This window comes from Dermacentor andersoni, chromosome 3, assembly GCF_023375885.2.
Source record: "Dermacentor andersoni chromosome 3, qqDerAnde1_hic_scaffold, whole genome shotgun sequence".
NCBI classification, from domain to species: domain Eukaryota; kingdom Metazoa; phylum Arthropoda; class Arachnida; order Ixodida; family Ixodidae; genus Dermacentor; species Dermacentor andersoni.
The window spans coordinates 230,473,589-230,496,102 of record NC_092816.1 but is presented as its reverse complement, the minus strand read 5'-3'; the positions used below and the strand labels follow the sequence as shown (position 1 = coordinate 230,496,102).

At 48.5% G+C, this 22,514-nt stretch overlaps 1 protein-coding gene across 1 annotated transcript in view; it reads left to right on the top strand.

Moving 5' to 3' along the window:
* The window catches only part of Git (ARF GTPase-activating protein GIT1), a 306,764-nt gene that overhangs the window by 256,970 nt on the left and 27,280 nt on the right, over positions 1–22,514 (top strand). The window contains exons 13-14 of the mRNA XM_050183502.3: positions 772–892; positions 22,084–22,193. Coding sequence (XP_050039459.2) covers positions 772–892; positions 22,084–22,193 — 231 coding nt within the window. The remainder of the gene's footprint in view (positions 1–771; positions 893–22,083; positions 22,194–22,514) is intronic.

Sequence of the window (22,514 nt, the reverse complement as noted above, 5' to 3'; positions counted from 1 at the left end):
AGTTTTATGACTGAGATAACTAGACCTTGCCGGTTATATGTAAATTTCGAGACATGACTTTGCGGCAGTACATGCAGTGCTGAACTTTTTGTTGGGCTAGTTGGTGCATATTTACTGAAGTACTATAGCATGCAGTGCTGATGGGAAGCCACACCTCGAGACAAAGTTCTCCGCCATTTAAGGTTTCGTAAGCTCATCAGTGCTTGTGTCCGTCTCTTCTTTCAGTCCTCCATCTGCTGGGGCGCTGTTGCTTACAATAGTCTACAAACTAGCCTGGTTGCACATCCTGCTTTAGTATATTTGTAGTGAAGATTGGTTTGGATTTCACCAACGTTTAATGCCAATCACAAAAGGTTTCTTATTGCATCTATGATTGCTACTCAACTGTATTGCGCATATAATGTCTTACACATTTTTATGTAATTTTTTAATAATGTAATGTTCTGTAAAGAATGAAGTAAATACCGCCTCCTTGTTTCTATCACCGTAGTCAGCACAAACCTGTGCCTCAGCTGTCTCCACTGCCCTCCGTGATGAGAGAATGCTCGTCATGCATTTCGTGCACAAAGGTTAATATCTCGTGTTATGTACTGCAGTTAGCCGGGGGAGCATTTGCTTGTGACACCTATACGCATGGTTTGCTGTGTCTGTCCACCCTTCATTACACCGTGTCATAGGGATCTGTGCCCCCGTTAGGGGTCCAAGCAGGGCAGCAGTTGTGTCATCCCAACCAGCTTGGGCAGGGATGCCTGACTGTGTTGACACTCGCAGGGCAAGCAGCTGTGGCAGCGAGTCAGTGAGCTGCAGCGAGAGCATGCGGCCATGCGGCTGGACCTGGAGGCTGTGCAGGCCACGCTGGTGGCCATGACCCGGCAGCCATTATCACCCCAAGGTGCGTGCTTCTCGGGGCAGTGCATATCTAGCGGCGCCTGAAGACTCTCTCCTCACATGGAACATCAAGGGACCAGGGAAACCCTTTATCGGGAGTTCCGTTTACCGAGACAGTGAGCTCAGAGGTACTCTGTTGAAAGGGGCAGATGCGTTGTTGCCAACAGCATGTGACAGCTGCAGCAGATCTCATTACAAAGCTTCTTAAATTTTCTGTGTGCACAGAGCCACTGACTAGTGCTACTGTCACAAAACATCATTACAAGAAGAAGAGAAAAATATCATTGAGTACAAAAAATGTTTTTTGAATAGTCATTTCATTGAGGCAACTACTTTCATAGTTATGATAGCTTTTATGTTTGTCTCCAGCTTGAGTGCATTGCACAGGCATTTGTGTGCCGGCATTGAAAACGCCAAGCAAACTCACAGCTCACCGACATTGCCCACACAAAGAAACCATAGCCAGCCACGACCGCGGTAGAGCCACGCTAGCCATGGTACCAGCAAAACACAGCAAAAGCCGCCTTGGTAGGGTGTCCTAGCCTTGGTTCGAACACGGTCATGCATGGAGAACTGGCAAGAAAACCCGGAAAGGAAAAGCGCAAACAGTGATGTGTATCGCAATGCCTTCAAGATTGATTGCTCAATTTTGTCTTTGGTAATACTATTTTAGTTCTGTTTGCCCAGAGTTGGAAAAATTTTGTTTTCGTTTAACAAACTTTTTTTTTGCATTGCCCTATTGAAAAACTAACCTACCATGATGCTACTGTTTCGTTTTAAGCCATTCTGTTTACCGAGATTCTACAGTAACTGGAAAAACCATGCAATTGTCAAGAATACCTCAAAAAATAAACAAAGCATGTCGGACACGTTTCTTTCTGGTGTGCTGCAAGAAAGAGCAAAGGTATCATAGTAAGAGCAATTTATCTTTTGTAGCCAGCTGAAGGAGCACTTCGATATGCCATTTTCTTAGGCTGGGCAGTGAATGAAGCGTCAATCCAAGATCATTGAAATGTTCACTTCAGTTTTCATATAGACTTCCCTCATTCGAAGGACTTCATCTGTACTTGAAACAATGTGCACACACAAGAAGGAAGTGTCTATTTATTGTGAAACAGATACACAACTAACATAGCCCGTCCAAATCAAAAACAGATAGTGAAATGTGGCCTGAAAACCAAGCCAGCAAGTACTATCATGAGCAATATGAGCGGGAACACAGGAGTGTGTGTCAGATAGCCTCGAACCCTGCTATGGGCGATACGCGGTGGCCGCCGCTGGAAACAAAGTGGAAAGGAGGACGCCGTTCTAATAACTGTTGGCACTCCTACTGTGCATCTCTTTATACAAAATGCAAAACTTCACATCGCCAGCGGGCATTGATAACGCTGTTTGATATTGTGGTTACTGGTAGCCTTGTGCACCGAAGCATCACCAATAGTACCGCTGTTTCGATGCGTAAGCATTCTAGAGCTACTTCCCTAGGAAATCTGTCCACCTGCCTGTAACGCGTGACACGATGTACTCCATAAGGTAAAGGTATACACGAGGTCCTGTTGTGGTATATATGAAAGCACCTTACGCTAAATGCAGGATCGGGCAGCCTAAAGGCTGCGCTCTAAAAATATTGTTACGTAGGAAGACGCAGACGAAAAGCTATGTACAAATATATTTACAAGGAAAATACGCTGCGCTTGGCCAAGAGGCAACAGCCCGCGCTAGCTTCTAATCGTCGTCGTCGTCTTCACACTGCTGGCCTTTCGTGATCGCGCATATTGTGCCGTAGCACTACCCCCGGCTGCAAAAGCGCCGTCCCGGAGCGACTAAAGATCGGACTCGGAAGCAGTGTAGTAGGCCTTGAGCCTACTGACGTGTACGACATCACTAGATGCCACAGGAGAGGACGAGGTTGAGGCCACAGGAGCAATTTCGTAAGTCACAGGCGTCACCTGGCGCAGCACGCGGTAGGGCCCTGTGTATCGCGAAAGGAGCTTCTCTGAAAGTCCGACGTGACGAGAGGGCGACCACAGGAGCACGAGCGCACCAGGTGAAAACTGTACGTCACGATGGCGGGCGTTGTACTGACACTGCTGAGTGGTCTGTGAGGCCGTCAGTCGAGCACGGGCAAGCTGGCGTGCATGGTCAGCGAGGGCGATGGCGTCGCGCGCATACTCGCTTGTTGAAACCGCAGCAGGAGGAAGTGCCGTGTCTAGGGGCAAGGTAGGTTCGCGACCGTACAGTAGATAAAAGGGAGAAAATCCGGCGGTGTCGTGCCGGGAAGAATTGTACGCAAATGTTACGTAAGGAAGGGCAATGTCCCAGTCGTGGTGGTCCTTGGAAACGTACTTGGCCAGCATATCGGTAAGAGTACGGTTTAACCGCTCTGTCAGGCCATTGGTTTGAGGATGGTATGAAGTAGTCAGTTTGTGTTGAATGGAGCAGGAACGCACAATGTCAGCGATAACTTTCGAGAGGAAGTTTCGACCACGGTCAGTCAGCAGCTGTCGCGGGGCGCCATGAAGCAAGATAATGTCACGCAAGAGAAAGTCCGCGACGTCAGTGGCGCAGCTGGTAGGGAGAGCCCGAGTGATAGCGTATCGGGTGGCGTAATCAGTCGCGACGGCTACCCATTTGTTCCCAGAAGATGACGTGGGAAAGGGACCGAGCAGGTCTAATCCAACACGAAAGAACGGTTCCACAGGGACGGTGATCGGCTGGAGATGACCGGCAGGTAGCACCTGAGGTGTCTTCCGACGCTGGCAGGGATCACAGGCAGCAACATAGCGTCGAACGGAGCGAGCGAGACCAGGCCAATAGAAGCGGCGGCGGACGCGGTCGTACGTGCGGGTTACCCCAAGATGTCCTGAAGTGGGTGCGTCATGCATCTCAAAGAGCACAGTCTGTCGTAGCTGTTTTGGCACGACAAGAAGAAGGTCAGAGCCGTCAGGGAGGAAGTTCCTTCGATACAGAATGCCACCCTGGAGGACATATCGGCGAACGGATGTGTCGGTAGGTGTAGAGCGCAGACGCTCGATAAGTGCTCGCAGCGATAGGTCTCGGTACTGCTCATCGGCGATGTTACCGAAGGCAGAGACAGAGAAAATGCCGTTGGCGCTACTACTGTCGGCGTTGTCAGGCTCGTCGACCGGGTAGCGAGACAGGCAGTCAGCGTCCTTGTGTAGTCGGCCAGATTTATAGGTGACAGTATACGAATATTCTTGGAGGCGTAAGGCCCAGCGACCAAGTCTTCCTGTAGGATCTTTCAGTGAGCATAACCAGCAAAGCGCGTGATGGTCTGTGACAACGGAAAAGGATCGGCCATATAAGTATGGGCGGAATTTCGCAACCGCCCAAACTAGGGCCAGACACTCACGCTCAGTGATGGAATAGTTGCGCTCCGCGGGTGAGAGGAGCCTGCTGGCGTAAGCGATAACACGGTCGTGGCCACGCTGGCGTTGTGCCAGTACTGCTCCAATTCCGTGACCGCTGGCATCAGTACGGACTTCGGTAGGCGCAGAAGGATCGAAATGGGCCAAAACGGGAGGCGTTGTGAGAATGTCGATTAGATGAGAGAATGCAGAGGCCTCGTTATCGCCCCACTGGAAAGGAGCGTCTTTTTTCAAAAGGTCGGTTAGTGGTCGTGCTATGGCGGCGAAATTTCTCACGAAACGGCGGAAGTACGAACAAAGGCCGATGAAGCTGCGCACATCCTTGACACACTTCGGAACAGGGAAGTGCGTAACAGCATGGATCTTGCCTGGGTCCGGTTGCACTCCGTTCGCGTCAACGAGATGTCCAAGGACGGTAATCTGGCGACGGCCGAATTGGCACTTCGATGCGTTGAGTTGCAGACCGGCTCGCCGAAAAACGTCCAGGACTGCTGAGAGGCGCTCGAGGTGCGTAGCGAACGTTGGGGAGAATACGATAACGTCGTCCAAGTAGCACAGGCACGTGGACCATTTGAAACCGTGAAGAAGGGAGTCCATCATGCGTTCAAAAGTGGCAGGGGCGTTACATAGACCGAACGGCATCACTTTGAATTGATAAAGACCGTCGGGTGTGACAAAAGCAGTCTTCTCGCGGTCGAGATCGTCCACGGCAATCTGCCAGTAGCCGGAGCGAAGGTCAATAGAAGAGAAATAGCGAGCACCGTGGAGGCAGTCAAGGGCGTCATCAATCCGAGGTAGGGGATACACGTCCTTTTTGGTAACCCTGTTAAGGTGCCGATAATCCACGCAAAAGCGCCATGAGCCATCCTTCTTTTTGACCAGTACTACAGGTGACGCCCATGGACTATATGATGGTTCAATAATGTTCTTGGCAAGCATTTTGCGAACTTCTGCGTGAATAACTTGACGCTCAGCTGGTGACACTCGATACGGGCGGCGATGAATAGGAGGGGCATCGCCGGTATTAATGCGATGTTTGACAGCTGTAGTTTGGGCTAAAGGACGATCGTTAAAGTCAAAAATATCGTGGTAGGAAAACAGAACGTGGTAGAGTTCACGAGCGTGCTCGGAGGGCAAGTCGGGGGCAATCATTTTCCGTAAGTCAGCGATGGTACAATTTGCCGACTGCGATGGTAGAGGAGTATCGGATGAAGTGTCGTCTACTGCAATGGATGCTACTGAGTGATCCTCGAATGAACAAAGCTGGGCCAAAGACATCCCACGTGGCAGCACTTGTGTCGTCAAGCCAAAGTTGACCACTGGCAGGCAGACGCAATTCGCCGTAATAGATAAAACTGTATGGGGTACTGTGATCCCATGTGTAAGGAGGACGTCTTGCATAGGAGCCGCGATGTAGTGACCGTCGGGGACTGGTGGGGATGACACTAGGTCAACGTAGGTCAGTGCCGAAGGTGGCAAGCGAACGAAGTCGGCGGAACTGAGGCGACTGGGGTGTGGTTCAGCAGGATCCAGAACAGGCAGGTCAAGGCGGAGAGTACTGGCGGAACAATCGATGAGAGCAGAATGTGCGGAAAGGAAGTCTAAGCCGAGGATGATGTCGTGGGGACAGTGGGCGATGACTGTGAATAGCACGATTGTTGAGCGATCGGCGAAGGAGACGCGGGCGGTACACATACCAATTACGGGGGCTGTTCCGCCATCGGCGACACGGACAACAGGCGTCGTGGCGGGCGTGATAATTTTCTTGAGCCGGTTACGAAGGTCAGCGCTCATTACGGACAAATGCGCCCCAGTGTCTATGAGAGCAGACACAGAAACACCGTCGACTTGCACGTCAAGAAGGTTCAGATGAGTGGGCAAAGTCAGTAGAGGATTTGGCGGCGTAGGGAGCAATGCAGCGTCACCTCGAGGCGCTGCATCGTCTAGTTTTCCGGCTGGGAGCGGCGTCCGAAGGGAGTCGGCGAATAGGAGCGACGGGGCTGGGGAGAGCGAGATTGTCGTCGTTGGGGCGAAGGCGAACGAGAATAGGGGCGGTTCGTTGCAGGAGAATCAGTGGCGGCATTATCGGAGCGTGCGGCATAGGGACGAGAAGGGCCACCTGAGGGGCGAGAGTAGGCAGTATAAGTAGGCCGGCTCGGGGAACTCCAGCGACTACGACAGTGCCGAGAAATGTGCCCGATTCGATGGCAGTGGAAACAAATAGGCTTGTCGTCAGCAGTGCGCCATTCAGATGGGTTGCGGAAACGTGGTGGGTAAGAAGATGCGGGACGGGGCGAAATCGAAGAAGCCGGGCGGGTATTAGGGCGATGGGCCGAGCAGATGGTGTGAAGACCCATGTTTTCAAACTCCTGGCGGACAACTGCCTGGATCAGTGAGACCGTGACTGCAGATGTGTTGGTGGGACTGGAGTCGAAGGCAGCCGGATAGGCGGCCTCGATCTCACGCCGGACGATCCTGGTAACATCGGCAGTGTTGTTGGGACGAGGAGCGTCGGCACAGGAAGATGTCGCTGGGGTGTTGGGCAGACGGGCAAACTGCTGGTCAATACGTCGGCTTTTGGCGAGTTCCAGGCGGCGGCACTCTCTTATAACAGCATCCACCGTCGCTACGTTGTTGCAAACGAGCAAGTTGAAGGCGTCATCGGCAATGCCTTTGAGGATGTGGGAAACCTTGTCTGACTCAGTCATGTGGGTGTCAACTTTGCGGCACAGAGCCAAGACGTCCTGAATGTACGTGACATAGGGCTCTGTTGACGTCTGCACACGGCCGGAAAGCGCCTTCTGCGCGGCAAGTTGTTGACCGTAGGGGTTGCCGAACAAGTCTCGAAGCTGTGTCTTAAGTGAATCCCAACTGGTGAGCTCATCTTCGTGCGTGCGATACCAAACTCGAGGTGTGCCACCGAGGTAAAAGACTACGTTGGCGAGCATAATAGTAGGGTCCCACCGGTTATTGCGGCTGACGTGTTCATACAGGCTGATCCAGTCATCGACGTCTTCCCCATCGTGGCCCGAGAATACGCCAGGATCGCGGGGAGCGGGGAGAGTGATGTAGGTCGTCGAAGTGGCAGCAGGTGTCGGAGCCGGCGGAGTCGGGTTGTCGTCGCCGGGAGCCATGAAGGAAGGCTCGACGTACCGTCCACTGCGAAGCTCCGTGACGAGGTACAGGGAACGTCCACCTCCACCAGATATGTTACGTAGGAAGACGCAGACGAAAAGCTATGTACAAATATATTTACAAGGAAAATACGCTGCGCTTGGCCAAGAGGCAACAGCCCGCGCTAGCTTCTAATCGTCGTCGTCGTCTTCACACTGCTGGCCTTTCGTGATCGCGCATATTGTGCCGTAGCAATATCACAAGCATGAAAGGAAAAAAATCACTACCTGTAAGTCACTGCAACACATAACCGCCTTATCAGCTCTCGGCGGCCAGTGAAATGCCGTCAGCTACCGTATTAAAAAAAAAGCATGTGCAGTGGGAGTGCCGAAAGCTAGCGCCAAAAATTTCACTGCAAGTAGTAAATTTAATAAGTTTAGTTTTTGAGGTATTTACGCTCATTTGCCAGTGTGAGCACCATCTTTCAATCCTGTTCAAGTCGTCTTGTAATTTAACACAGTCAGCCTTACATTTTAACGGCCGATATGAAACGCAGTCGTCGGCATATAACTGGATTTCCGAGTCTACACCCTGATGAATATCATTTATATAAATTAAACATAGAGTAGGTCCCAAAACGAAACCTTGAGGCACACCGTACTGAACAGGTTGAAATGACGAACGGACATTATTAATTATGACGGCTTGTCGTCTGTTACTTAAATATTCTTTAGCCCAGTTTATTACTTTTTTGTCAACTTTAATCAACTTCATTTTTTATATCAGGCAGTTATGAGCCACACGGTCAAAGGCTTTAGCAAAATATATAAATATGGCGTCAGTTTGTGTAAGTTCGTGAAGGTTGAGGTGAATGTCTGTAGTTAGATCAAGAAGCTGGAATTCACATGACCGGCCTTGCTGAAAACCATGCTGGTTTGTAAATAGAATGGGGTTGCTAGCCATGTACTGCATAATTTGGGAAGATAAGGCGTGTTAAAGTAGTTTGCATACAACAGACGTAAGGGATATATACCCATAGTTTGTTAGCTTGTTTTTGTCGCCGGTTTTATATATTGGTGTCACATGTGCCAATTTCCAGTCGTCTGGAATTTCGGCGATGCGGAGAGACTGTTGAAACAATAGGGTAAGTATAAGAGCAGAATTGTGCTTTGTCACCTTTAGTAGCTTAGTACAAATACCGTCAGGACTAGGACCAGAAAATGATGGCAAACGCTCAATAGCTTTCACAATACTGTTACTTGTCACAGTAAGACATTCCATAAATGGAGAACCATCAGAAAACTGTGTTTACATATCTAGGGGCTTTCCATCATTAAATACACTACAACAGAATAAATTAAACCAATCAGCAACATCCATGACAACAATTGCAGCACCAGACTCAGCGTCAAAAACAGGTAACTCTTTTGTAGGTGCAGGAGAAATGACCTTCCAAAATTTTTTTGGATCTGTTTTTAAAAATTGCGAAATATCCTGGTTGAAAAACCTATATTTGGCAGCCCAATATGTAATGCACATTCTTTAGAAAACGATAAATATTCTGACTGTTTCAAAAAGCAACAAGCACAAAATCTGTTGAAACTAACGTTTCTTTTTATTCAAATATCGCTCAATCTCTCGGGTAAGCCATGACTTGTGTGCTGTTTCATAGATCTATTTTTTTTAATGTATCTTTCCTGCAGGGTTAACAAATCTTCATGAAAACGAATCCAGTTATCTTGCAATGAACAGTTTTCATATGCTTGCATGCATGACAGGTAAAATTCAAAAAGCTCAGAGTTGAAGCCTTCGGGATCCAATTTAGAATAGTCATAAATCTTCCTTTTTTGTCGCGGTTTCTTCACGGTTTGCATTTTAAAGGTACAATGTATGACAAGACGGTCACTGATATACTCTAGTACATCCATGGCAGCATGTTCGGGGTATGTTCTTAGAAGCAGATCAAAAATAGCATTGTGCCGTGTAAGGGTTTCGATAAGTTGAGACAACTGAAAATAATCTAAAAGGTCAACAAATTCTGCATAATCGCGGGCCTGGCGCGTGCCAGGGGATTTTAAAGAAGACCACTCTATACCTGGAAAGTTAAAATTGCCGGCCAAAGTTATGGGAGAGTTATTATATTCGGATTGCACGGGGCCTAATACAGACTGTAGTTCCTCAGAAAAATCTTGTAGAAGGTTGGGTGGCCTATAGCATGCTCCAATAATCAAAGTTACAGCTGGCAAATAGCATACAACCCAAATAGTTTCAAGAATGCTCTCAGTATGAATGGGTTTTACCTTTATATGCTTTCTTACGGCTATTACGACACCGCCACCTTTTCTGTCCACACGGTCTTTACGAAAAACAGTGAATAAATTTGAAATTTGTAACTCAGAATTGTTAACTTCAGGAGTTAACCATGTTTCTGTTCCGATTATAACATCTTCACTACAAGTGTGAATGAGGGAAGTAAGCTGATCTTGTTTGTTAAGGATGCTACTAAAGTTGGTGGAAATTATAGAAAATGTAAGTGTCCCACTGTCTTTCTGCACTTGGCGACTGCGTCATGTGCTTGCATTTCGCTGGACCCATTCCATGACCCTGCCCTCGGAATGCTGGTACCGATATAGTTTCCTGCCTATTTTTAGCTTATCAAAAGATAGCTTAAACCTTTCATCGGGTTGACAATTTGCTCAAGCAAAGTCACGAAGCTGTTTGCACACGAATTGTATGCGAGATGAAAAGTCCTCATCTATCCAAACCTTTAATTTAAAATTTTTTAGCTTGTAGGAATTAGCCAGAATACTGCATTTTGTCTTGTAATTTAGAAACTTCACTATTACTGACCGGTGCTGCCCTTGCGTGCGAGACCCAGTGCAATGTGCACATTCAATATCCGTTACATCGAGGCCAAGGTGATCTCTGCAGAACCTTTCAATGACAACTTGAGAAGCCCCGTAGTCTTCCTTCTCTGCCTCGGGCAAGCCTTTGAATGTTAAATTTTTTCTGCACATGCGATTGTTGATGTCATCAACGAGTTCAACTATGTTTAATTAAGAATCCCGCCTATCAGAAAAGGATGAAAGATCACTTTTGATATCATCGACACCTTTTTTAGACTTCGGATAACGCTGTGGCATTATCCAAAGAATCGTCTAGCAAAGCTTCCACTTTTGAAAGGCGTTCCTTAAGGTCAGTTAAACCTAATAAAATGCCCTTCATCTTACTGCTGATTTCTTTTTTGAAATTTTTCACGTGCAGATTCGGCATCCTTTGGGGCATCAAGAACCTTGTCTATCTTGTCAGGGCCGGGATTCACTTCAATGTCACCGGTGCAGATTAGGAGATAAGCCGCAGAAAACATAAAAACAATCAGTCGGCCTCTTGGGCACCATGTAGCAAAGAAACCAGCAGCTGCATGAAAACGAAGCCTTTCACGACTGCTACACTGTAGTCGTTGGCTATGGCTACCTATGCGCACTCAATATGTGACAGTGTCAACACCCAAGCTGTACACATATAATCATAGGCACTGGGTTTAGGATTTGGACGTTGTGGGGTCTCTCCTCCCATGCTCTTGGGACAAAGGAACGACAACACAGTAGTGCAAACAATCACCAGGGCATTTATTGCACCTTTCATAGATCAATGCCTGCTAGCCGAGTTGCTATCCACAAAACATGCCGATGGACGCGCGACAAATCTAGAAGTCTGATTCACAGCGACCGGATAGCAAGCGAATATGTTCGCTCCATGCTGGATCCCAATGCCTAGTCGTTCGTGCGTACGGTCACACGAACAGTGGCGCGTTCGAAGGCAGGCCACGCGAGGCGGTCTCGCAGAAGCATGGATCGGCACCCGCGCGGGACGTCCGCGCCGCTCGACAATCTCGAACCCAAGAGCAAGTGCCTTGTCTTTTGACGCCCAAGTAACCCCGCCTGTCGGCGGCGTTAGCAGCGCAACACTTGCGCCATCTCTCGTACTGCGCCTCAACCACTCCGACCGCCGTGGGCGCCAGGCCACGCGAGCCGTGCGGGAAAACCAACATATCAGGGGACGCGTGAGAGTCGCGCATCCCCACAACGTGCACTGAGATACAGTTTACAACACTATGAACCTGCACTCACCTATAAAAGGCAGAAGAACGATGTTTAGCGCTTTTCACAAATGCCGCAAATCCCAACGATGCACAATCCACAGGGCCCTTTGTAGCTGATCGCCGCCACTGGGTACCGGCACATAAGCCAGAAGTCGATGCAAGCGCCGTCCGTAGCGATCACCGTAGACAGCTGCGTTGATGCACCGTGGTTTACTGATCACAGCCGCAGTACAAAGCTCATGGCACAAGATCCCATTAGGTTCAGCAGCTTAAGGCAACGCTGACCACCTTAAGGCAATGCTCATCTAGTGCACCGCAGAAACGGAGCAGCGTCGATTACAGCAACTTCTTACATTGGGAGGAGCTTGACGACCGCAAACCTACCGACTTATTGCGTCGCATACAAGCCTTGGCTGGAAACGTGGCTCCCTTCAACTGACAGCACACTTCGGGACCTTTTCCTGCAGCGCCTTCAACCACAGCTGCATTTGATCCTGACCGCGTCTTCATCCTCGACATTAGAATCACTGGCTCAGTTGGCCAACAAGATTATGGATGTCAGTTTTTCCTCCATGGCCACAGTGCATCGCCCTCCTGACTCTCCGTCGCACGGTGCAGCCGCTTGCGACAGCTATGCACATTTCCTCAAAGCTAACGAGGAGCTCACACGGCAAGTAGGTTGACTGACAGCTGAGGTCACAGCCATCGGAACATGCCGGCCGTGTTCTTTGTTGCGGCCTCTCTGCCCCAGCCCCGTTCACTCTGGATGCCGTTCTCCTCCTCCCATATTCTTTGCTGGTACCACCATTGCTATGGCGCTCACACAAACCAGTGCTGCTAGCCCTGCTCGCATGGAGGAAATGGTTGGGTCAAACACTGACGGCGACCGCTGTTCCCGGCCCCAGGTCCAGTTGAATTTTCCACGTCACTGACCGCGTCACCAAAGTCACCAAAGTCTGCCATCTCGTCGACACTGGCGCCGAGATTTGCATCCTTTCTGCTACATTGGCTGAGCGCTGCCGTCTTCTCAACTCGCCTCCTCTCACGTCGATCAATGGATCGACCATCCGGGCCTACAGCCAAAAGTTGGTGACTCTTGTCGTCGGCCCCAGAAAAAAAGTGCGCGTTAGATTCGAATAAATATGGTGCGTATTTACTCGAATCTAACGCACTCTTTGTTTTCCATAAAACGGGTCTAAAGATGGCATGCTCATTAGAATCAAGTATGACGCTAAATCAGCATTACCATATCACCATCGGCATTTCAAAATGGCCACCTCGTGCTTTGAGCCTAGCTGCCATAGCTTCCTCCATGTGCTGCAATACGTGTGCTTAGGCAATGCTTCCTTTGGCTTACGTTAGTGCACTGTCTATCTTCCTGTTTTCTGCATATGTTCTATCAGCATGGAAGTGCCAACTGCAAAGACATGCCGAGTTCATCATGATGCCGCAATTTAAAAAAAAAGCGATCACGTGCACGAAGACGGATGAAAATCGGGCCACATCATGGGCGTTCGGAGTTACCGAAACTTGCATGTGGGACTGGCGCAAACAGGAGAGGCATTCTACACTGGCGGCTCCTACATACGGCGTGGCTGTGTGGCCTCTATATTGAAAGCAATCTGCAACAGAGACAAGAGTCTGCGCATCTAGGCGCACCTAGCTGTGTTTCTCATTGCTTAGTTTGTGTCGAAGCGAGAGGGTGCACAAAGGTCATTTCCCTTGCTCCTGCTACCGCACTTCCTCGCTCCAGCGTTATGATAAAGAGTTTCCGCGTTCATTGAGTGAGGCGTGTTCATGTTTGCTCGTGTGTACGTGACACCATGCTTGTTAATTGAGCTAATAAGCGAATGTGCAAAAGTTTATATGGAGGATAAAACTACTATCCTTACTTTTTGTATAGCTGTCTGCTAATTTGCTATCGTGATCGATGTTTTGCCTTTCAAACTGTGACTTTTTTTATTTATCGCAACTTTAGTGCATTGGGAGCAAATCTTTGATTTTTTCTAAATGAGAGAAAGTTGTATTTCTGTATGAAAGAATGAGGTGCACGGTACTGCAAAGGACTTTTCTTATTTTAGGTCATGGCAAACAGGTTCGCGTTACAATCAAGATTTTTGTTCCCCTTTCTTTTTTTGGTTGTGGAAAACGGGTGCACATTACAATCAAGAGCGCATTAGAATCGAGTAAACACGGTACTTTTCGCTAGATATTTGTCATCGCGGCCATGCGTCAGGCCATCATTGGAGCCGACTTCCTTTGGCACTACAACCTTGTCGTTGACTTGCGGCACAGCCGCATCTTGGACTCCGAAACGAGCTTAACTGCCCAAGGAGTTTCCTGTTGTGCTCCACCGCTTCGGCTTCTCCAGGAGCACATGGCCATTCCCAACCCTCGGTCAGCCGTCCTTGCTGAGTTTCTGGATGTCTTTCCGACCCCACTCCTTTCAGTCCTTGGTCGCTCACCGCATGACACATTATATCGTCAAGACTGGCCCTCCTGCATTTGCTCGGGCTCGTTGCCTTGTGCTGGATCGTCTAGCTGCCACTAAGGTTTGAACACATGCTTGACCTTGGCTTCATTCGTCCCTCCTCCAGCCCTTGGGCCTCGTCACTCCATATGGTGCCCAAGAAGACCGGTGACTGGCGCCCCTGCAGAGATTACCATGCTCTCAACAAGGCCACTGTCCCGGACCAATACCCAATACTCCACATTCAAGGTATTGCATCGGCACTGCACAGCTGCACCATTCTTAGCAAGGTCAACCTGGTGAAAGTCTACCACCAGGTTCCTGTAGAATTCTCAGATATTCCCTAGACCACCAGTAACACCCTTTGGCCTGTTTGAATATCTGCAGATGCCTTTCAGTCTTTGTAACATGGCCCAGACCTTTCAGTGTTTTGTTTACCAGGTATTGTGTGGCTTGACGTGCTGTGTTGCCTGTATTGATGACATCCTCATCTACAGCACCACCGCCGAAGGTCACAAGCTCCATCTACGTCAAGTGCTCGCAAGACTCTGCAAGTTCAGTCCTGTTGTTAACAGTCCGAACAGCGAGTTCGGCGTTACAGAGTTGAATTTCCTCGGATGTCGCGTCAATGGACATTGCATTTGTCCACTCCCAACCTGCGTCACAGCCTTCTGCAAGTTTCCTCGGCAATCCACCATAAGGCAATTGCACGAATTTCTCGGCCATGACATACCGCCGTTTTATTCCTCACTGCGCCAATATACTGCAGCCTCTCCATGACATTCTCTTGGGTCTCAAGACACTGAATACTCCTGTGGCCTGGAACGACACCACTGACCACATGTTTAGAGGCATCAAAGAAGCCGTTGCCTGCATGACGCTCCTAGTCCACCCCCAAATGCGACCCCCCAACATCCTTCATGGTTCACGCATCGAACAGCACTGTTGGCACAGTCTTGCAGCAGTTAGTTTCTGGTGCTTGGCAACCCATTGCCTTCTTTTCTAAGAAGCTTGCCCTCCGTGAGTGCCACTACAGCACGTTCAGCTGAGAGCTGCTCAGCATCTATTTGGCTGTGAAGCACTTTCGACATTTTCTCGAGGGACGCTTATCCTTACTGACCATAAACCACTGACTTCCACCCTAGTGTCCAGCAGCACCTCCTGCGCTCAATCAAACAGCTCGCCTACATTTCTGAATACACCAGAGACATTCCTCACATCAGTGGAAAATCCAATGCCATTGCCGGCGCAATTTTTCGCTCCACCACCCATGCAACGGACCGCAGCCGACCGGTCATCGACTTCATGGTCATGACTGCCAGCTGCTTCGCACGAGTAGCACCTCTCTGGTGTTTGAAGATATCTTGCTTCCTCACTGCGACGTGGCCCTCATTTGTGATATGTCGACCGGACGTCCTCGTCCTAATGTTCCTTGCCCATATCGCCGGGCCATCTTTGATGTTCTTCATATTTTGGCTCATCCTGGCTTTTGCGCAACACAGTGACTCGTCACTTCTCATTATGTTTGTTCCAGTGTCAGCGTAGACGTTCGCCGCTGGTCACGCGCCTGCCTAACCTGCCAACAGTCTTAAGTGCATCGCCACACTGCGACTCCTCTTGACACATTCCCATCCCCAAATGTCCGCTTCAGCCATCTGAACGTCAAGATTGTAGGTCCCCTTCCTCCCTGCAAGAACTACCTCTACCTGTTAACCGGTATTGACAGGTTCACCAGATGGCCTGAAGTGATGCCCCTCCTGGACATAACAGCAGAATTGATAGCTTGAGCACTCATCACACTATGGATTAGCCACTATGCTGTCTCTTCCGTCGCTACGACTGACCATGTCCGCCAATTTGACTCAACATTGTTCGCCACTCTCTCTCGGCTCCTCTGCATCAATCACACCAAGGCTACCTCTTACCACCCGATATACAATAGGATCATTGAAAGTTTTCACTGCCACCTGAAGGCTTCACTCATGGCTTCGACTTTTCCTTCATCATGGATCGAGTGCCTTCCTTTCGTTATGCCTGGCATCCCCACCGTTCTTCGCAGTGACTCTTCCGCCAGCGCCGCTGAGTTTATGTTTGGTACCACTGTTCGAGTCCCTGGCGAATTCTTTTACGACTCGCCCACCGTACCTGCTGACGTTTCCGACTACAGCTACAGTATGCAGCGCTATGCGTACTGTCATTCCTCCCCAACAATTACATTCTTTCTGGCATGTATACGTCAACCCTGGCCTTGAAAAGCACACGTACTTCCTTGTGCGCCACGACGCTGTGTGTCCTCCCTTACGGCCCCTGTATAACAGTCCGTTCAGAGTACTCAAATGCGAACCTAAAAATTTTCTGTTGCTCATCAACAGATGGGAAGATACGGTCTCTGTCGGCCGTCTGAAGCCTGCCTACTTGGTCTCTGACACTCACCCACTTCTGCTGTCACATTCCCTCCCGACCAGGCTAGTCCTACTCACCGCGTGCGTTTTGCACAACCACCATGCACTCTTAGCCATTCGTCTAGCTCACGGCTTCCTCACTAGAAGGGGGGCCCTGTAGCGCACTACTGTGTGCACGGTGATCCGGTCACAAATGAAGAGGACGACATGCCCAGCACGCTGATGGCATGCGAGCAGTGGAATCACTGGTTGCAAAATTGAACGCCAGTGGCACTTGCCCTCACTCCCGCCTGATTGAGTGGGCCCTGTTAAAATATAATTTGTGGACACCGGGCACAAGCATCTGTCTGATTTTTCTTCACCCACAAAGCTGTCGTGAAAAGCGCCGGCAGCGGGGAGCAAATGCTTTGTCTGCCTCTCCCTCAGACACGTCTCCGAAACTCAAGATTCCACAACCTCTCTACGATGCCATGCCATCTCAGCTCACCCACTCTTAGCACATGTGGCAGATTAGCTATAAAGCTGGGCATACAGGCTGCATATGTGCTCAGCCTCGCTGACAGCCATGCGCTGCCATGGCCGCGCTAGAAAAGGAGGTGCGTGTTGACCTGCCTCCCACTCCCCCTGGGTACAGCCTTGGCAGGGATTAGGTTTTAACGATTAACCACAGAGTCGGTTCGCAGTCGCCCATGTATAAAAAGTAGCCTGCTGTTGGTCAGGCTATATTTCCTGACTATATTTCCTGGTCAGGCTATATTTCCGGCACAATCTGATCCTTCAAGAGCAGGCTTTTCACTGAGCTGCATAGAAATGCGTAAGCATTTTTATGCTTACCCAACGACAAAGACCGTTTGTCTGTCCCGTAAGACAATTGCTTTCAAGATAACATCTGCAGCGGCCAGCGAATGCACCTTCATGGTGCCTCTTGCTTCAATAGAAAGTTTTAGTTTAGGGGATGCAAGCGGCTTGGGTACGCAAGAACTAGGGGCCACAGTATTGCGCATGCACAGACCACTACATCTACTTGCGTCCTTGGTTTGTTGGGGCGGCCGAAAACATCGCTGCCTCTGAGAGGTCACGCTACTCACGTGACTCTTGCGGTGTACGAGAACTTACGAGCGAGACCAGCCGAGACCATCCCGCCACACAGACAGAGGTGTACGATAGATCAAGGTAAAAAAGCTGGTTGCAGAGCACACCGGCACACTGTCACCGCAATGGCGGCATGTCAAAATTTGCAGGAGGCTCTAAATAAACAGAACAGAGGCCACAACGGATTATGCTACACGAGACGTCTAACTAAAGTTTACCAAACGTATGTTTGAATTGCTTCGGCTCGGCCTCATTCGTAGCATAGGCACGTAGATAATCTTATAAATCTTGTCCCAAGTGTCAACAGACATTGTTATTATATATATTAACTGCTTTTAATAAAAATTGATTAATGTACTTTACTTCATGTCAGGCACGTACCCAGGACTTATTTTCAGGGGGGGGGGGGGGGGGCAACGCACTGCAACTTTTCTAAGCAAATGAGGGGGTACCTTTATTAGTACAAATGTGAATAATGCCCGCCATTTGCCATAAAGATGCCTAAACTTGCAAAAGAGAAATGCAATAAGGTGTATCTCACAAGTGGTACGCCTGTGAGATACACCACTTCTTTACTTGGCAAACAAGGAACCACACCAAATGGACTCGTGCAGGAAAGAGGCGTAGGAAGAACACTGCCAAAAATGAGTAAACAAATGAAAGTGCAAAGTAACAATTTCTATCATCATCAGCAGCAGCAGCAGCCTATTTTATGACCACTGCAGGACGAAGGCCTCTCCCTACAGTAGATTTGTATAGTAGCATGCTACTTAAAAGACAGCAGTTGGCGACCGAGGCACACGGACTGCGCAAGGTTGTGTTACTCCGCCAGCCAATCACTGAAGCAAACAAAATCATCGTCATGCGTCCTTTTCAAAATGGCAGTGTACTTGATACCTCCGGAGCATTTGCTGTTCTTGAAGAGCCTTTTCATAGACGGAAGCAATAAGGTGTGCAACAGACATGGACAAAGCGTATGAAGCCTGAGAATTTAATTCTTCAAAAGTCTACCCGCCGTGTTTGCTTAGTGGCTGTGGTGTTAGGCTGCTAAGCACGAGGTCGCGGGATCGAATCCCGGCCACGGCGGCCGCGTTTAGATGGGGATGAAATGCAAAAACACCCATCTACTTAGATTTAGGTGCATGTTAAAGAACCCCAGGTGGTCCTAATTTCTGGAGTCCCCCACTACGGTGTGCCTCATTATCAGATCGTGCTTTTGGCACATAAAACTCTCTAATTAATTAAATCTTCAAAAGTCTGCGGTACAGTTCATTTCACTGCTGAGCATGTTTTACTCCTGAAATTTCACTGCCAACTGAAGTGAAACTTGACAATAAATAGTTACAGCGAAGCAAGCATTTTATTTCACTTCAGTAATGAATTAGGCTTTCGCCATTTCACTATAACAGGTGAGGAAGAACGTATAAAATTATGCGCCAGTAATAGAGAATTATAGAGAAATATGTTGTTACGCGCGAAGGAGACCGTTTTTTAACCCTTACGGATGAAGGGGACCGTTTACTTTAGGTCGCGAAGGTGAGCGTAAGAGCGGCCAGCTGGTTAATCAACTCAGCGTCGTTCTGTTCTTCCTTCCTCTACTCGGGACCGCAAGCACGTTCACCGGTCTTCATTTTCTTCATGCGTAACAATATATTTGCAGAACAATCACACTTCTTTTGGATCCCTCGTTTACTGCTCTACCATGTGAAGTGCCAAAACCAACTCGTATTGTTATTTGGGAAGTTGCGTAATGATGCGTGGCCGCCACTCCCGTGCAGCTGCGTAGAGTGCAGTACTTCTAGGACACTACGGTTCTAGAAGTACTGCGCCCACCGCGGAAGGTTATAAAAAACATCTACATAAGCATAGCAGAGAAGTGGCTACGTCAGGCAGCTCGACTGATAACTGTAGAAGTGTCATTCAGAATACACAGAATTGTTCTCCACTTCCGGCAGTGTTTTCTCTACTTCCTTTTTAAATAAAAAGATGTTGATGCATAAATATTTTCATAATCAGTGGTTAAATTTGTTAATTTTCGCTTCTCCTTCTTGTTTGGCTGTTGCCTTGGCTTAATATCTCAACTCCTTGCATCTCGTTTCCAGTTGCCAGTTTTGCACAAAAAGTGCTGTACAATTAGGGAAAAACCAGACGAGGTAACGGGTGACAGTCATATTGCATATGGGCTCAAGGGTTATTGCAGGGTGTGATAACGGACGCCGTCTCGAATTGTTTTATTTTTCCCCTTATCTAAACTATATCATGGCTATATGGTTCCGACGATCTGTCAGCATCATGGCGAGTTGCCACTGGAGGAAATAATGAAGCAAAAGGAAAAGTTAAACGGAACTGGCATTTTCTCCAGCTGCAACTCGTTCCTCAAGCATAGAGACCAGCTGACTACAAACCGAATCCCTTTCCTGGTCCCTGGATCAGCCTAAACAAAAAAGTTTGAACTAACAAAGCAACAGCCATGCACATGACCGTTGAATAGATGTGACAACTGAATGCATCTCGATTTAATTGCATGGGCACTGAATCGATGACAACACTGGCATTCACACCCCAGGAGATGCCAATAAATACCGTCATCCAATAAGAGTGAAGGAAGCAAAATGTTGACCACCAAATAGCTGTCAAGCCTCAACATCGATGTGGCGGTACTTTAGGAATGTGTGTGAGGATTAGTGGCGTGGGCGGGGAGGGGAGGGGGGGTATGCCGCTTAATTTCTGGAGGGGGGGGGGCAGCCCCCTCTGGGTACGTGCCTGCTTCATATGCTTGATTTCATATTTTAAAGAATGATAACATAGCAACAATCAGACGGTGATGGTGCTGCATGCGCATGTGATCTCTGTGCGGATTGTGTTTGAAGCCGCTAACATATAACGTGTGTCTGCTTGCGTACGCAAATGCCAATGCACCCAAGCCCTAGGGGCCCTAGTGCCTTGCGTCCCCTAAACTAAAACTCTATAATGCCAATGAAGCGGTGAGAACACAGTGCTCACGGAGCTCTCAGCACACGCCGCACCCTTCCTCTTTCACAGATCACTTTCGAGATACAGGTCCGCGCATCTCTCTTCGACGCTAAGTAAACAGTGAGCACACAGCATGCAAAGCTTTCAGCAGTCGGCACTCTGTCGGCATCTCAGATCGCTTGCAAGGTACAGTCCGCATAGTCGTGCCATACGCAGCCACCGCTGGAGTACGTTTGGTCACTGTTCATAATGGTTCAACGTGGATGGATAAGGCACTAAAGAGTGAGAACAGCTTATAATGAGGTGGAGGAGGAAGTAACTTTATTTTAAAAAAATAACAATAAAATGCATGCGAGACATAATAAACATCCTTGAGCATGCGTCCACTTGAAGGGGTCCTCAGTCCAGGACTCCTGCAGCTTTCGCTGCCTCCCAAGGCTGCCACACCAGCTGCTGCTGGTCGTGTGAGTTTAAGCTGAACAGCACGGCCTCTTACTGTTCGAGTGTGGGGTTGGACATGGGGGGAAGTGTCGGTATGCGGGAGCATTTCCATGTTGTGTGGAATAAAGATGCGCATGTCTCGCAGTGTAGGCATTTGTATGTGTACAGTGAGGGGCGTATGGCGCGGTAGAGGCTTAGGTGTGGGAAGGTGTTAGTTTGTTACTGTCTCCATTGGAACATCGTCACCACACCTGATGCCACCACGTGCAGTACTTTGCTTGCCTCATCGATGCACCTTGCGCAGCTGTCCACGCCAGTACATGTCGCCGCGGTGCTGTCATTTGTACTGGTCTAGAGTTACATTACATGCGGCCAAAAGTAGCATATGTAGCAATCCTATACTGGCTGGATCAAATTTCATAACATTGATAATGACATTGGGCTGTGTGGAGATCAGCACGTGGCACAATGCATGCTTAGACAACTCTCAGGCGAGTTTCTCCTTGAATTTCATCTCTTTGTTATTTTTATTATTCTCAGAGAGCCAGTCAGGCATTTAAGATGGGAGTAGGTTGACATAAAAAGTGAAAGTTTACGTAAGCAGGTATTGTACAAGATGATCTATTAAAGCATGCTTGAAAGCTCAAGTATTGGTAATGGAGACTATGGCAGTAGGCAGGTGATTCTGGTCGTGGCTAGGCACAAGCAAAGCAAAATGCTGACGGATCCTGAAGTGTGGTACTCCAACTTTTAAATGATGATCTGATAACACACAAGCTTTGGTTTAACGGGATTGGTTTAATAGATGCACATGTCAAATAAAAGAATCAGGACTTTTTTTTTTTGTGGCACATTTTATTACCTTGTGATGCTAGCAATTTAAAAAAAAATGTGATTAAGAATTACTTGTGACTCCACTTTGAATATTACTTTGCTTATTTTTTACTCCTTGCTAACGAGGCTACACACTTCGCTGCCGCAAAGTGTGTTCGCTGAACACACTCGCCGACAAGTCCGCTCTGCAGTAAGCGTCTCTAAGCGTACCCATGTAACAGCCTGCGAATGACACTAGCGGCAAAGTGCAATCGCTCAAAGTGCACCTCAGTTTGCCCATGTGACAGGGGTATTAGATGCAGCCTACACGTGAGCACGCATTTGGGATGTTCCTTACATGTGTATAACAAGCTTCTTTCATATTCGGTGACACCACAGGTACGTCATCCCCTCAGGCACTGCGCAGCCCAAGGCCACAGTCAATGTGTGAGTGGCGCCACCTGACTGGAGCCACAGGAACACCAAGGACAGGTGTCCATGAACTTCCAGTAAGTGCTTTGCTTTCACACTGACTTGTCAGCACTACAGAACCACCTTTATTTTCACTGCACATTTCACAATGTGTTTTGCCGCAACATATAAAAAAAAAAAACTATGCCACAGTATTGAAAGTTAGAGCACAGCAAAAGACAGTAGACAAAGAAAGGGACACGCAACGTAAGCGCTGTTTCCTTTCTTAGTCTACTGTTTTTTCCTGTGCTCTAAATTTCAATACTGTAATGCAGTACCAGCTAGCCCACCTACCCTTCCTATTGATACTACACTTCTTATTTTGCATGCTGGTTTGTCAACAATTTAACACACCATTT